Raw genomic sequence first — 14,750 nt, 5'->3', positions numbered from 1 at the left:
AATATCATCATATTAGATTAAACCCTCAGTCCTACATATTGCTCCTGCATCTCCAGCAGCACAACACTTCAGCAATTGACATTCTGATCAAGAAATGGTTCAACCCTTTTGTTTTACAATGGGATACTTTAAATCAAAGGAATTAAAAGTAAAACAAAACAAAAACCAACCTAAAAGGAACATGGGGATATACATTGCTATGAAGGGGAACCAGTGAAGGCTCTTCTAGAATACTTGGTACCATGAGTGCCTATTTATCTCTCATTCCCCAGTTTATTAACATTTCCAGTATCTGCCTACTTATTCCGATATTTTGTAGGAAAACAAGTTTCTACACAGTGGCAGAATACTCTTAACATGTCTGTGAGAAGAATGAGAAATCTGAGTATCTTAAAATATACATTCTAAATTTAGTCAGCAATTTTAACATATTTGAGAAACCAAAGTTAAACTTATATTACTCACAGAATCAAGACACTCTCTCTGAGACTCCTAAAGTCCAGATTCTAATGTTGGGACAGGCAAGAAAACTTGTTTATATGTTTGTTAACATCAGCTCAAACTATGCCTGCACTTCTGTGATAATCACAAAACTTTCTGCTGTAAAGAAGAAAACAAGATTTCATTCTATGTCTTAGTCACCTAAAAGGAGGTACAAGACATGAGAGGTAGATGCTGTACTCCAGAAAGAAATTAAAATTTTTATAACTACATATGAAAGAGAATGGAGAAACGCAGTAAAAAGTGTGATTCTTCCCTCTTAATCTTTTCATGCAAATATTATCATTTGAAATGACACTGAAATCTGTCCTTGATTATTTTATAAAATTCAACTTCAGTGTGGCATAGAGCCCAAAGCAAAGCAGTGCTGCCCACTTAGATCTGCCCAGTCAACTGTTCACATAGTTTAAATGTTACTTCATTCCCTTCACCACATTCCTTCCATCCAGTTTTAGGTCTACTGTGACATTAACACTGCAGTTATGTCTCACGTGAAGCTCTAGGTTACCAGCACAGAATATGCTGTGAGAAATACATAACTAGTTCCTGATCAATATATTTGTATTAAGTGGGATACTTTATGGATTTCAAACTGTATCCAGAATAGTACCAAATACATATTAAAGAACTAAGAATAAATTTATTCTAAAAATCACCATCTTAAATTGTTTTCATAAGTGTAAACAATTTGTTGTCCTCAATGCAGCCAATTCACTCTACTAACAGAGAAATAAGACTTGCAATTGCAAACAACTTTTTACCCCAATTCATGCTTTTCTGTATGCCATCCAATAAACCAGATGAAGAACATCAGCATAGGGAATGCTATAAACCCAGGGAATAGCTGCAGTTTTAAACACGGACTTAAATTCCAGGGTGAATTTATGTGGTCCTTTGCTAAATATATCCTTCTAAGTAAATTACTCATGCAACTGCCTGTAGGAAAGCTTTCTGCAGATAAAGAAACTGTTTCCAAATGCTACGTTTGACAGCACATACGGCATAAAGTTATATTCTTTCCTTACTGGCAAAAGAGACCCCCAAATGGAACAATGTAGAATGCACAGGTTCCCCTCTCTCTGCAAAGACTGTCCAGGTTAATTCTGCCTGTTTACTGCTCCTTGCAGTACTCAGTATGTACCAGTCCACTATATGTTTATCTCCAAACCCTGTAAACAGAGTGATTCCTAAGATAATGTGAAGCACATTACCACATTCATTTCTACTTATCCATGCAGAAGACAGCAAAAACACATGCCTAACCCTGTGCCTTTAGTAGGATGTGTAACTCAGACACTCTTTTACTATCCTTTTTTTCCTCTCTTTTCTACGTTTTCTACTTCTTACCATTGGAGTTGTCCTGGTCCAAAGGATTATCTGGTTCCATTACTTCAAATAAAAGCATCCAACATGCAGTTCTCCATGCAGCAGAGGCATAAAAATACAGCAGTTGCCTAAGCTGATTCACCTGATTTATGAATTAGTGCTGCATCCATAAGAGGCTGTGTTTCTTCTTTTGTATTACATCTGGCTCCTTTTCCAACTAGATGGCTGGGTATTACAGCATGCAGGCCTTTTTCCAGCATCCTCTTAATGCATTATATTTAAAGTAGCAGCAACCTTTTTCTCCCATCCCCCAGACTAAGTTACAGCAGTAACTAGGCTGAGCTGGCAGCGAGCAGAGCTCATTCAGAACAGGACCTGCGCGCGTTCTCAGACTCGTGTTGCTGCATAAAGAGAATGATTGATACAATAAAAAGTAACTGGGGTTTGACACAGCCCGGTACGCGCTGCAGAAAATCGCACCCAAACCAGCAAAGGTCTGGAGGCGTTGGGGAATGCCTCGCTGAAGCCACCAGGACTCACCAATACAAACTATGTCCTGCTCCCTCCTCCCCCTCTGCCCCCGCCTGCCGCTGCAATCTTTTATAACCCTGGATCTCCTCCAGCAATAGTCTGTTCCTTTACTCAGTTTATTATAAACTCTGCCATTCCCTCGTGTCCCTAGGGCTGTATTGGAAAGGAAAGAGGCTGTTTGCAGAATGAATAGACCAGCCGGTGCCTAACAGGGAGGCAACTCAATGACTCCGTGCTGGGCAGTTCTGACTTGCTGCAGCAACAGCCTTCTGCTGGAGACCTTGTCCTACATTTACCTCCTCTGCCAAGCCAGGAGCTGCTGCTAAGTTGGCATTTTAAAAAGCCTTCTGCAAATGAGCTGGAGAGGCAAGCATCAGCTTTGCTAGACTCATATGGTAAATTATACCAATCTGCAACTGCAGACTCTCTCAACAAAGACAATATGAGCTGACAGTTAGATCATAGCATTAGAAGTCAGGTCACCTTCATTCTGCTCCTGGGTTGCCACTAACTCCCTGAGACCTCACATAATTCATGACTCTTCTTTGTGTCTCAATTTTCTGTGATATTGACACTGAAATATGTCTTATCTCACAGGAATACAGCTGAAACTTCCCAGCTACACATGCTTTGAACTTCTTGTATAAATGAGACAGCACAAGGACTGAGGAAGAAGCTCCTATCACCTAGCTGAGGAATAAAAACTTAATTTTCTCTGAAGACAAATCAACAAAATAGCAGGAAAAGGTATCAATGTGCATCTGTAAACCAAGATGTGTCTCTGAAAGGTAAATGCACACTGCTCTTCCAACAACCCTGAAAAAAATTCTCCTAATTGAGCAATTCAGGATCAATTTTACTTTGAATCTGCAACTGAAACTCTTTCATAATACTCCAGCCAAGGCATTAAAACAGATCTTGCTTGAAAAGTATGCTTTTGTCTAGATCTAAGGCAAGGATCCCTCTAAACATCTACAACAAATTTAGTGCATTTTGGGTTTGTCATGGCTGATGACACAGGATTCTGAGGCAGGCAGGAGTTTCTATTTTGGTGCTCTTGGGTAATGCTTCTGCCTTACTAGCTCTTCACAGAGGCATGTAGCTAGTGCTTCAGAGCTGGCTATTCATGCCTGGTGCTACAAGCTGGAGGCGGACAAATGAATGGCTGGCTGAAGGGAGAGAAACATGCAGTTCTGTCTGGAGAAATTAGCCTAGCAGGTTGATATGACTCTGCTGTAATTGCACCTTGCAAAAACATTTCAGTGCTGTTCCTGAGGTTTATGCCATATTAATAGAAAAATAAGTCATTTCCATCTATTTGTTGTATGTACTGCACAGTATATAACCTCTTTTAAAGAATGTTCTGAGATTTCTGCTCGCTCTAAATTACAGTGCTGCAAACCCTATATTCTCTCCCCTCGCACCCTACGCTCCCTATGTTCTTTACAACTTCACTACTTCTCCCACTCACTGACAAAACAAAAAAAAACCTCTCTCTTTCCACCTTCCCCACAAAACCACCTACTCTGTGACTACAGGCACATGGCACTCTGCCTGTGAACAGTCCTCCACCTGGTTTGGGTCATAGATACAGTCTGGGAGTCGGTATCTGGTTGAAAATAGTGTGTTAACTCTTGACTGACACATATTACATCCCTCCGGTCTGAATTAACAAAAGCTGGCAATAATAGGTATAGAACAGATTTAGAGAAGATTCTGAGGGGAGGAGTTCTGAACAGATATCATCTGTCTATCCTGTATCCTAGGATGTGGAGATACACAAACCAACACACACATACAGAATGACTCACTGCCACAGGCAACCTCCATCACAGAGGACTAGAAATGCCTGGAGAACCATGACTGTGGAGGTAAAGGAATGCATAGTTCTCTAATGAGCATCTGACTCAAGACGAACTATAAAGAAACCATTTATATTTTTCCATGAAACAGATGCTGCATGTACATAATACACTTCCCACAGACAATTTAGTGCCAGAGAAGAATAATTACCTGGGAAAACCTTTCTTGTGGAGAGCCAGGAATAATCCAGAAATGCTACAGAATAGCTAAGATCAAGGAATCAAGATAGAAAACTGAAAAATGATAGCTATTTAGACCTCAATGACTTTAAATGACAACTGATTTGATTTTAATGACATCCAAATTATTTGCTCATCTGTAGTTACGGGCCTAGTAAAATTAATCCTTAATGTGCAAGTCAGAATGATGTCAATATTTTGGCTAAGACAGTGTTCACAATCTCTAACAACTGAGCAATTGTAGTACGTTCTCTGTTTGAGCACGGCTCATGTAGTTAGGAAAAATAACTCATGCAACAATTTTGAAAAGAAAGGGACAGTTGGACGACCAGGGCTTTGATCACTAGGGATTTTAATTGCTCAGGCACTGAATGGAAAATTGTAGAAGTGAAGAGGGAAATGATTTTCAGACAAATAGCCTGGATGGTCAGAGGCTATGCTAGACCAAATCCTAGGACATGAGCCAAGCACACTGAACTAATGAGTGTGGAAAGAGAAGTCTAGCTAGCATATGCTCCGGAATACCTATGAGGTTAAGTTAGAACACAAAAGTTAGAGTACTGGAAAGCTGACTCTTCAAGGAAGGAATTTTGAAATGATTGGAAGGAGGTGGAAATTAAATGTGTTCTGTTCCTATCTAATCAGACCATCTCTGCATTCCCCTAGATGGCCAGTTTTGAGACAAAAAAGGAAGTTACCTCTAATTGCCTAATGTCTGCATGATGTTCATTTCAACACCTTTTATATACCAGAATCCAATTGTGCTCAATATATAAGACTTTGGAAGAATTGGTGGTTCCTACTTCTTAACTCCTATTTCTTTTCATAAAAAAAGGGAAATCCAGCTTACATTGGCTTTTATTTCACACTGTAACAAGAAAGATGGCTCTTGCTTTCAGTTTGCTATACAACTTCAGACAAACCGCCTCATCTTTCTCTTCTCAGCTACATGGACCTGCATTTAACCTATTATTCTTTATCATAAGGTAATTTAATATTTCCAGATTAAACAATATAGTCTAAGTTTGAAGTAATATAACTGTGGTGATATAACTGGTCTTGGATTTATTTGCTTCATAGTTCTCTTTGGACCAACTTTGCTGCTTTTTGTATCAGGGCAATAAATTATGGTCAACAAAGACTATGAAATGTCTACTTTCTTTCCTACCAGGTGTTTTAAATATTTACAGGAAAAGGTAAGTAGAAATACTTGTATGTATAAACAAGTACACTCCACAGACATTTTGAAAATAGCAATCCATTCTTCAAAATAATATTCTATTCGCTCTGAAGAAAATGTTGGTATAATTTTTATGTTGTTCCTGGTAACACATGATTTTGCTATCATAAGACCTATTTTTAACAGCCTAAGAATTATTCCAAACTACATCACAAGCAATAATTAGGCCTTGCTCACACCAAGTAAACATCACTATTTCCATATGGTGACAAGAGCCACAGAAGTACAGAGCTGCAGGACACCTTCTTTGCTATCATGAATGTGACTTGATTTGAAAGTTATAAAACTTGGAAGGTCTTGAACTATTTAAAGTTATAATAGCCTTAAAATTAGTCTTTTCCAAGACAAGCAGGTAAAAAAAATCAGCAGTTACATTTCAGTTGCTAATATCTTTGCAAAAATGATTCCTGGGGATCCACTCTCAGCATGCCACCTCAGCAGTGTCACACTATGAAACACAACCAAGTTGGAGATGGAAAGATATCCATTATCTAAAATAAGGGGAAAACATTTTAGGCTCTGTATCTACAGAAATGAGAAGAGGTTTAGTTGCTTTTCCCCATGAGAAGCAGAGGAGTGGTACATTATTTTGCTGGCTGTTTGATGCAGTCGTTGTTAGCCAGTGTAAAAGACCAGCATGATGCCACAGCTGCCTGCCACCACACAGCCCTGCTTTGAAACATAAATTCATATGTAGGAGGGAGCAATGAATGCCTGCAAGTTGAAAAGCCAGTGAAGCACAGACCTGCTTAACAAAACAGTTTGCCAAGGTTACTGAGGGTGTTGTCAAAGCCTCCTCTTTTGTGAGGGTTGAATAACAATTCATACCAAGTAACCAGCTTTACAGTTTCTTTGGCTTTACCTGGCAAGTTTTCAAAGTCACTGCTCATGGCTGGGTCTGCTCCCATTGAGATGTAGCTTATCTTGCCCTGGACAGCAAGCACAGGGATCATCCTACTCCAAAAGTTCAGGCCAAAGCCCTATTGTGCTGGATTTCTGCTTGAGCTGAACTACGTCTATCATAAATGTGCTTGACTATGGCAGAAGCACAAATTGAAAAATGACACATCCTTGGCTGTTTCACATTGGTAGGAAGAATCCCCCTGGCTCTGCAGAAACTGAGAGCAATTTAACCATTTAAGTTAATAAATTCAAATATAACTGGGATTTTAAGGCAGCCCCAGCTGCAGAGCAGCCCCACTTCCTAAGATTCTATCTGCGCAAATGCTCCTGCTAGCAAGCACAGGTCTGGTTAAGAGCAGACTATAACCCATTTTAAGCTTAATTACTCAAGAACCTTCAAAAGGGTGATCTCTCTGTAGAGTTCTCCAGTCCACATGGAAGCCTCTATTCTCAGATGCATCCCACTTCAGAATATGCATCATAAAAAAAAAAAAAAAAGGTGTCACAATTGCATGGGGCACAAAAAGCTGGAAGACCTGTGTTGGAGAAGGAGCCTATATGAAAGACATTCCCTAGGATATCAGTGCAAGAATTAACATCTGTCACATCTTTCCCTTCAGTGCACTCTGGTTTTGTTAACCAGTAGGAGTTTCAGCTTATAAAAATGTTTCCTGGTGTAAGAGCAGCTCAGTATCTGATACACACTCAAAACATGTAATTTGTTGAACCATCTTTGTCTTCAGAAACTTTAAAAAAGACCAGTTTTTCAGTTCCTGAAAATACTGGGCCTTTCATCTCTATTCAAATCTCTGCCATAAACTACTAAGTATCAGAATTATTAACAAACAAAATTCTAAAGAATAAACAAAACCAAATGCTTCAGAGTCACAGGTTCACAGTAACCATGATTAGAAAACACAACTATGACTATGAAGGGAGTACACGTTAAATATTTTACCACGAAAAATGCCAAAAACCAATTTAATGTAGTCAACATTTTTAAGACCCCCAAAATAGCAATATTACCAGGACATTTTTTCAGGGTAACTAGAAAATAACATTACCTCTTGCTACTGTATACTTCAGACTGAGGAAAGTGTCTTGGAATTTCTTTAGTCAGATCCTAACGGCAGTTTAATGGAGGAAAATAAGACTAAACTGACTGCTGGGCAAAAAAATAACAAAGGTCTGCAACACACAGAGTTCTGTGCACAGTTTACTGAGCTGTCTGTTGCGATTCCACCCTAGCTGACTTTCCAGATTCCTCACTATGTTTCTGCTGTTGTCTCCTAGAAACAGGCACAAGAAGCATTTGCTGTTTTCTTAGCTTTTTTGAAAAACTCTGCAGCAGCTTTCTTCACTTTCAGGATGCAGAAGTAATCAAGGTATATTTCCTTAATCAATAGAGAGCCTTAAAGAATGTGTTGTTCTTCGACATCGTGTTATGTAAACATAATACAGAAGCAACTGGTGTGATGATCTATCATTAGGAACAAAAAATATCAATGGAAAGTGCCATTCAGAGAAATACTCATACATTTGGAATTTTGAGAGTATCCAAACACTGGATCAATAATCTTACAAGACTAAATTGGATGTTGAAAAGTAGACACATTTCCTTCTTGCATCAAGCTAAATTAATAATGACTATACCTGCTGAAGGATGTCGCACTGAACAGAGAAATGGGGGAAATTAAGTGCAGTTTCTTGAAATGTGGACTGAAGTTCCATGTGACATTGCTGTGGAGGTTCAGGCTAAAACAACATACTATCCAAATAGAATAATAAATTCTTAACAACATCTGCTAGAAAAATAGCCCTGGTGGAGCATTTATTAATATCTTCTAACATATTTTCTTCCCTCTTGCAGATATGGGCTATTCAGCTACTATTTCTGCACACTGCTGACTGGACATGATGGGACCAAGACTGTTATTTGTTTCTCCAGCCCAGATCAGGGCAGTCTACAAAAGAAAGAAAGGTTACAAAAAGCAAATAGAAAGTTCAGATGCACCTGAAATGATTTCATCTATGTGATTCCAAAACAGATGGAAGCAAGGTGATATTGCATTTTGAATGGAAACAGACCTGTCCAGATGCAAGCTAGTGTCATACTCAGCATAAATGGGAAAGAAAAGTGACATTCAGTTCTCTTTCTCTGAAATCTTGGTTTCCACAAATCAGTAGATTATTTCCATACATCCATAGTTACAGCACAGGAATACTATAGCAAAATGTGTATTTATTTCCATTTGCAGTCTCTCTACAGAAATAAATGCAACTTAGAATGAAGAAAAAGTTCCAGACAATGCCCAGGCACATGAACAAAGCTACTGCATTGAGAAAGAGACATATTCTCTGAATCCTCAAGGGCTGTTAGTCTGCTTGCTCTGAGCATCCTTGTTCTTTTCTTCCCTCCATTTATTGTCTCCTGTCTTTTCCTCCCTCTCTCCTTTTTGTTTCGAGATTCAACCAATTGTTGTCCTTCTAAATCAAGCAGTCTCTTCATGTTAATAGCTTTTTAAAGCTAAATTACTCCATATGGTCTCTTGCTTTATGTGAAATTCACACAGCAAAAAGCAAAGATTTTGAACTTTTGTTTGTTACTGTCACTCAAAAAGTGAAATGCAAGATAAATGATGCCTTATCCTTGCCTCATATTTCTAATCTGTTTCTGATAAAAAAGCTTATAATGTCTCTTTTTAGAATATTACTGTCATTCTTCCTTTTTGTTGTCCAGTAACTTCTGATTTCACATGCACTTTTTCAATACTCTTTCTTGCTTTAGGCAGAATAAAAGCATGAGAATACAGTCTCTGTTCCTACTCAATTAGTTTTGCCTGAGCTAAGGCTTCAGGAATAGATCTAACTATATGACATAGATAAACTGTTTTTTAACCCAAGGTTTCCATACAATTGTTGTGATATTGGTGTGGGTATGAAGTACAGACAGCAAATCTAATTTCAGACTTGGCTAGAAAATGAGAAACTTCACAGAAATCAACAGGAATAGGAAGGGTGAAGTGAAAAGACAGAAAACAAATACTCATTTTGGCATGTGACAAGAGACTGCACACTTCAAACTGGCCATTCATTACACTGATGAATAAAAAATCCTGAATAATCAATCATCTATCACACCCTTCCTTTCCTGACCTGTGTGATATCTCTCCAGTTAGTCCATGCTGCTGCTGTGAGGGTTAGCCCTTGATTTTCCTACAGATTATGTTTGGAATCTAGAACAGTTATTTAGGAATCCCACCATCTTGCTTTATAGATATAACACAGATTTGCCCTCAGTTGAGCGATGCTTCTTCCACTGAGCCTGCAATATTTCTTAACTCAGCATAGATTAAGGTAAAATAGAATTAGCATTATTTACAGTATTTTAGGCAATGCAGCTACAAAGACAAGAAATGAAAGGCAAAAATTTTAATCTACTAAAACCAAAATTAAATATAAAAGTTCCTCTCTCTGTGTATGGAGATGATTGATACAATTGTTTTTCTCACATACAGGCACTCTGTCCTTCTGCACACTATAGATACCCTCCCCTGGTGGAACACGCTGTTTTTAATAACAAATCTTCGTTTATAGCTTATCTCTTCTAGAAGTTACAGAAAGGTGTATGCTGCTTTAATTTAATTTAAGGAATATGTAACCTTTCTGGAAAAAAACTATGGACTATATTATATAGTCTAACCAACATGGGTTTCATTTACAAGCCAGAAAAACTTTATCTAAGCTTTCAATGCTTACTTATTGTTTTATTTTCCCTCTCAGTTGTTTGTTTCCAAACTTCCATGCAGGAGAAGGTGTATGTTACTTTTTCTGTAACTTTGGGTTTTGTTACTATTTCCCACACCATCTTCTGCTTGTTTACTGACCATGAACAGTTCACAGACCATGCAGGTTAGGAAACACTGTTCCAGGTGGCTTGGCTTCAAGAAAATACCTATTATATCTGTGCATGTTTCCACACCTAGTTAAGAACTAACTCCTTCCAAACAGCTTTTCTGTTCTACATCCTTGAACACGTCCCTGTGAATACTAAACATGTTGTAACTGGTGGGTATCTAACTGGAATGATCGAGTCTGATTTACTGCAGTATGTAACTGCATTAAGATTCAGTTGCTGATCCTATGGACTGTTCAGCATCATCTGCAGACAGATACATGCTCTTCTCCCGGTGCAATATTCTAATTTTCAGACACTCCAGTCCTCCCTTTCAGCTTTATTAGTACTTTTTTATTCTCCTTTTCAGCAGTTTATTTTATCTGATTTAGCAGTGTCCTGATTTGCCTTCTTATCCTGACTAGGAGATGCAGCAAATTTCTCTCATCAGTTCCCATCAATTGATAGAAAAATTTGAGCACCAGATAAAATGAGCTTTGCTTGATTCTAGGAATTGCCCTTCAGACTGCACATCTAGGACATCCTCTGTATGGCTTCTCCTCTGCTGCAGATCTCATCAAACAAAATCCTCCCCCTGACTGGTTCTCAAGCCACAATGGGCATGTCAGAGAACAAGTCTCCCATTGGATTATATGAAGTGCACCTTAGACACTGCAGCCAGGGGTTCAAAAGCTCTTTGAGCTCCCATATGAAGCAACAATTTAATTTCCCTTTCTTCAGTAATTCTTCATTCTCTTGTGATGTCTTGGCAACATTTTGTTCCTGTCCAACATTCATCATTAGCTTCTTTTTTTCTCACACTTCCTTTTATATTCCTTTCCCTCCCCATCTGCTAATTTAAAAGGAAATTGCATGTTATTCAGCATTATCAGCCAATCTGTTTACTCTGCTCTTGTTCAAATGAAGACCATTTCTTACACACTGAGCTGCTCCGTCTCACTCCCATACACACTATTATTATCCTCAAAGGCTGTATTTTCTTTTGTATGCCACCCAGAGAGCTGACAACCCATCCAGAGGTGTAGATCTTCCCAAAACCTTGTCTCTCTTTATATTTAATTAAGATGTGGAATTAGAGATCTATAGGGAAGAAATGAGATGTCCAGATTTAGGCCTTCTCTCATTCCCAAGCAGCCATGTATCAGTAGGTTGACATGAAAAAGAAAGAGGTTTGACACCACCCTGGCTATCAGAGAAGCAGCGTTCAGAACCACAGACTCCGCACCCAGGCAGGGGAGACCACCTGTGTGTGGAACAAGCCTTCTCTGGAAAAACAGCTTTTCAGTGGGCCAGGATCTCTCAACTCCACCAGATCAGTCCAGCCATTCTTAGCACTAACTCCTTGAAGCACCCTAAATAATTACTGTTCTATATTGCTGGGTTTGCCAATACTGACTAGCTGGGTATTACCCAGTTCGTGATTTCGTTACTGAAAATGATTTTGACCTCATGCTCCAGCTCTCTAAAATACAGATTAATGAAACAAAGTCTCCTTTGCTCCCTGTCAGAGTGGCTAATGCTAATGGTAAAATGCTGAAACAGTTCTGGATAGCAACAATGTGAAAGTTTTGCATACTGAGGCGCAATAAGCATAACTGGTATTAATGGATTTTAAAAGCCAGTGAGAAACAACTAATAGGAAAGGCTGGCACTGCAAGTGCCAGAATTCTCCTCTTATGATCTACTAAAATATTTTAGAGAGACATTATCCTTAGACAGGGGGTAACATTTTGAGTGATGATCTTATTGAATTATTTAAAGTTCATCTATAAACAAAAATGGAACTGAGATATGTATCTGTTTCTATAGAGATTAGATCAGCTGGCAAAAGAGATCTCCACTATGAAATATCTTATGTGAATTTATAAATTGGATTACAGAGCAGATTTTTTTCAAATTCCTAATTAACTTGGCTCTAAATAGAGGAGTTTGGAATAAATGAGATAACTGAGATTTCACCTCTTCAAATATCACAGTTTGTACTGTAGGCAGATGTTATGAAAATACATGGGTTGCTTCTGAACACAAATTTTACATTATGTCTCTGCTCTCAAGCTGACCCATGTTTAGCAAGGTATTCAAGCACATACGTAATTTTAAGCAGGCAAGAAAACAAACTTGCTTCAAAGTTGAAGCATTTTACTTCATTGATATTCAACTTTGGTAAGAGTAAGTCTCGGCAAAGTCAGTAAAAGCCACACAATGGCAAAGACCAACTTCTCTGGGGTTAACTAGGAAAAAAAAATATTAATGTATATGAAATTAGCACTTGGGAATTTATAAGAAAGGAATGTCCAGCTTTTGTATGAGTTTGTTGCCATTAATACAAATCTCTATGTGCAGAAACAAGTGGATTCTTGTGTGATGGAAAAGTAGATCAGAATAATTTTAGTAAATATTGGAGCTTGACTTTTTACCAACTGCAGGAGGGTATCATGCTGTTATATTGTATGTTGCTTAGCAATGTAATGTGAGAAGCAGCACCATAGTCCTTCACAGCACCACTGTCCATTTAAATGCTTGTGAAATATTACCTGGGTTATATAAAGATAATACACGGTTATAGAAAAAGAGCATAAAGTTTTGAAATAGGACAAAGAGAAGGAAGGCTCTAAAGAAAAGGCATTGCTATTCCAATGGCAAATAGGTTGCCCTGGATGATCTTTCACTCTCTGAATGCACACAGCATAAATTAAATATGGAGAAACCATCTCTGTAAAATCTCATTACAGTCTTGCTTAAAAATGACATACTGTATTGCAGAGAAACTGCCCTCTAGCAGTTGAACAGCTCTGAGTCCATCTAGGTGCCAGTACCTCTACATCACTACCATATCAAGAAGACCTATTGTTTATTGTTCCAGTGTTTTGTGTTGGAGGAAAAGTTTTGCCCTCCGATGTACTTGTTACTCAGGCTGAGCAGAGTACAGACAAAAGGAGGAGCCACAAGCAAAGATGGATTTGTTCTACAGTATACATGATAGTGCCTCTTATCAGTTAGACAAATATGAATATTCACCTTTTGTGGCTTCACAGTCTACCAGAGGTTACAAGTCTCACAGGCACACCCTCCTGCATTCACTGCATTAGCTTTTTCTCTGGTGCTTTCTGCCCAGAGAAGTGTCAATCTGCTCCTGCCTGATTGGTTTTGACAGCCTCAGTGTAACAGCCTCTGCCAAGACCTGCCTTCCTGCATGCTCTGTAACGTTTCTTTGGCCAGTCTTCCAGCCATTCACCATATTTTAACTAGGCAGAGAAAACAGCCTGGGTAATCTGCTTTCTGACCTGTGTACCGAAGCATACAAGAGTGCTGCTTCATTGCTTAGTGTTGCAACACTAAAACTTCAGCATTTCCAGTGATCCTGTCTTTTCTCCTGCCTAATTTCTCATAAGTTCACCTTTCCCTGGTAAGGGCATTGCATCATTTTGAAAAGACATGTGAAGGAGCTAGTGTGATAGTGTCATTAGTAAGTCAAATGGTAATTAATGCCTCTAGACTGCTGCAATAGGAGGTTTCTCCAAAAGATGGCAGCCTGCGTTACCTTACTCTTGGCAAGACTCCTGCTGAGGCAGGACAAGCATTATCCTCTAGCACACCTAGGAAGAACAGAGCATAATTACATAATGGTTCATCCACCAATATAATTCAATAAAACACTCCTTCATAGGCACCACTCCCTTCTTGGCAAAGTAGCTGCTACCAGGAAACTGCTTTTCAGGCAAAGAAAATACACAAAACTAAAGCTTTCCCCAGGAAGTCTATCCTCACCAGGTTGAACCTAACCTCCAGTACTCTGCAGTTCATAAGCACTGCCATTGGATTCCCTGCACTGCAAGTATTGTAATTTGAGGAAGCATCAGGCTCAGACTCGTACTTTGTCATAGGGAACAAACCTCAGATTATGATGGTTTGTAAAACACAGGAGCATATCTGCATCTTAGTAAAAAGAATAATGAATAGACATGACAGATCCTAGGGGCCTTTCCAAGGAACAATTCAATATTCCCTTTTATAGTATTTGGCAGGAAAACACCACAGAGTTTATTCAGCTTGAATTAACTAATGGATTTGAGCATTCTCTTTAACAAAGAGAAAAGATGGTGAGGTACATTGACTGCAGGGTTACAGAATGCTTCAGACAAATCTCAGCAACTGATCTACCACAGAATCTGTGCTGGCTTTTCTCAAAACTCACAGGCAATGATGCCTTGCATTTTAAAATGAAAATTTGTAAAATTTGTTTAGAACATTTATTTTTTTGGTAGATGTATCCCAAATAAACATGGGAAGT

At 38.7% G+C, this 14,750-nt stretch overlaps 1 protein-coding gene across 4 annotated transcripts in view; it reads right to left on the bottom strand.

The window, feature by feature from the left end:
- Positions 1–14,750, bottom strand: part of DAB2IP (DAB2 interacting protein) — a 195,972-nt gene that overhangs the window by 174,739 nt on the left and 6,483 nt on the right. Inside the window, exon 1 of one of the 4 annotated variants that reach the window (XM_051636370.1) lies at positions 1,970–2,286. The exons of 1 other annotated variant lie outside the window; for it this stretch is intronic. In XM_051636370.1, coding sequence (XP_051492330.1) covers positions 1,970–2,087 — 118 coding nt within the window. In that variant the 5' untranslated portion in view covers positions 2,088–2,286. Of the gene's footprint in view, positions 1–1,848; positions 1,932–1,969; positions 2,287–14,750 lie in introns of those variants that run through there. 2 more of the 4 variants (XM_051636364.1, XM_051636371.1) reach the window with 2 other exon arrangements.

This window comes from Apus apus, chromosome 19, assembly GCF_020740795.1.
Source record: "Apus apus isolate bApuApu2 chromosome 19, bApuApu2.pri.cur, whole genome shotgun sequence".
NCBI lineage: Eukaryota > Metazoa > Chordata > Aves > Apodiformes > Apodidae > Apus > Apus apus.
The sequence above is the reverse complement of the archived record's forward strand: the minus strand, read 5'-3'. Positions and strand labels throughout refer to the sequence as shown.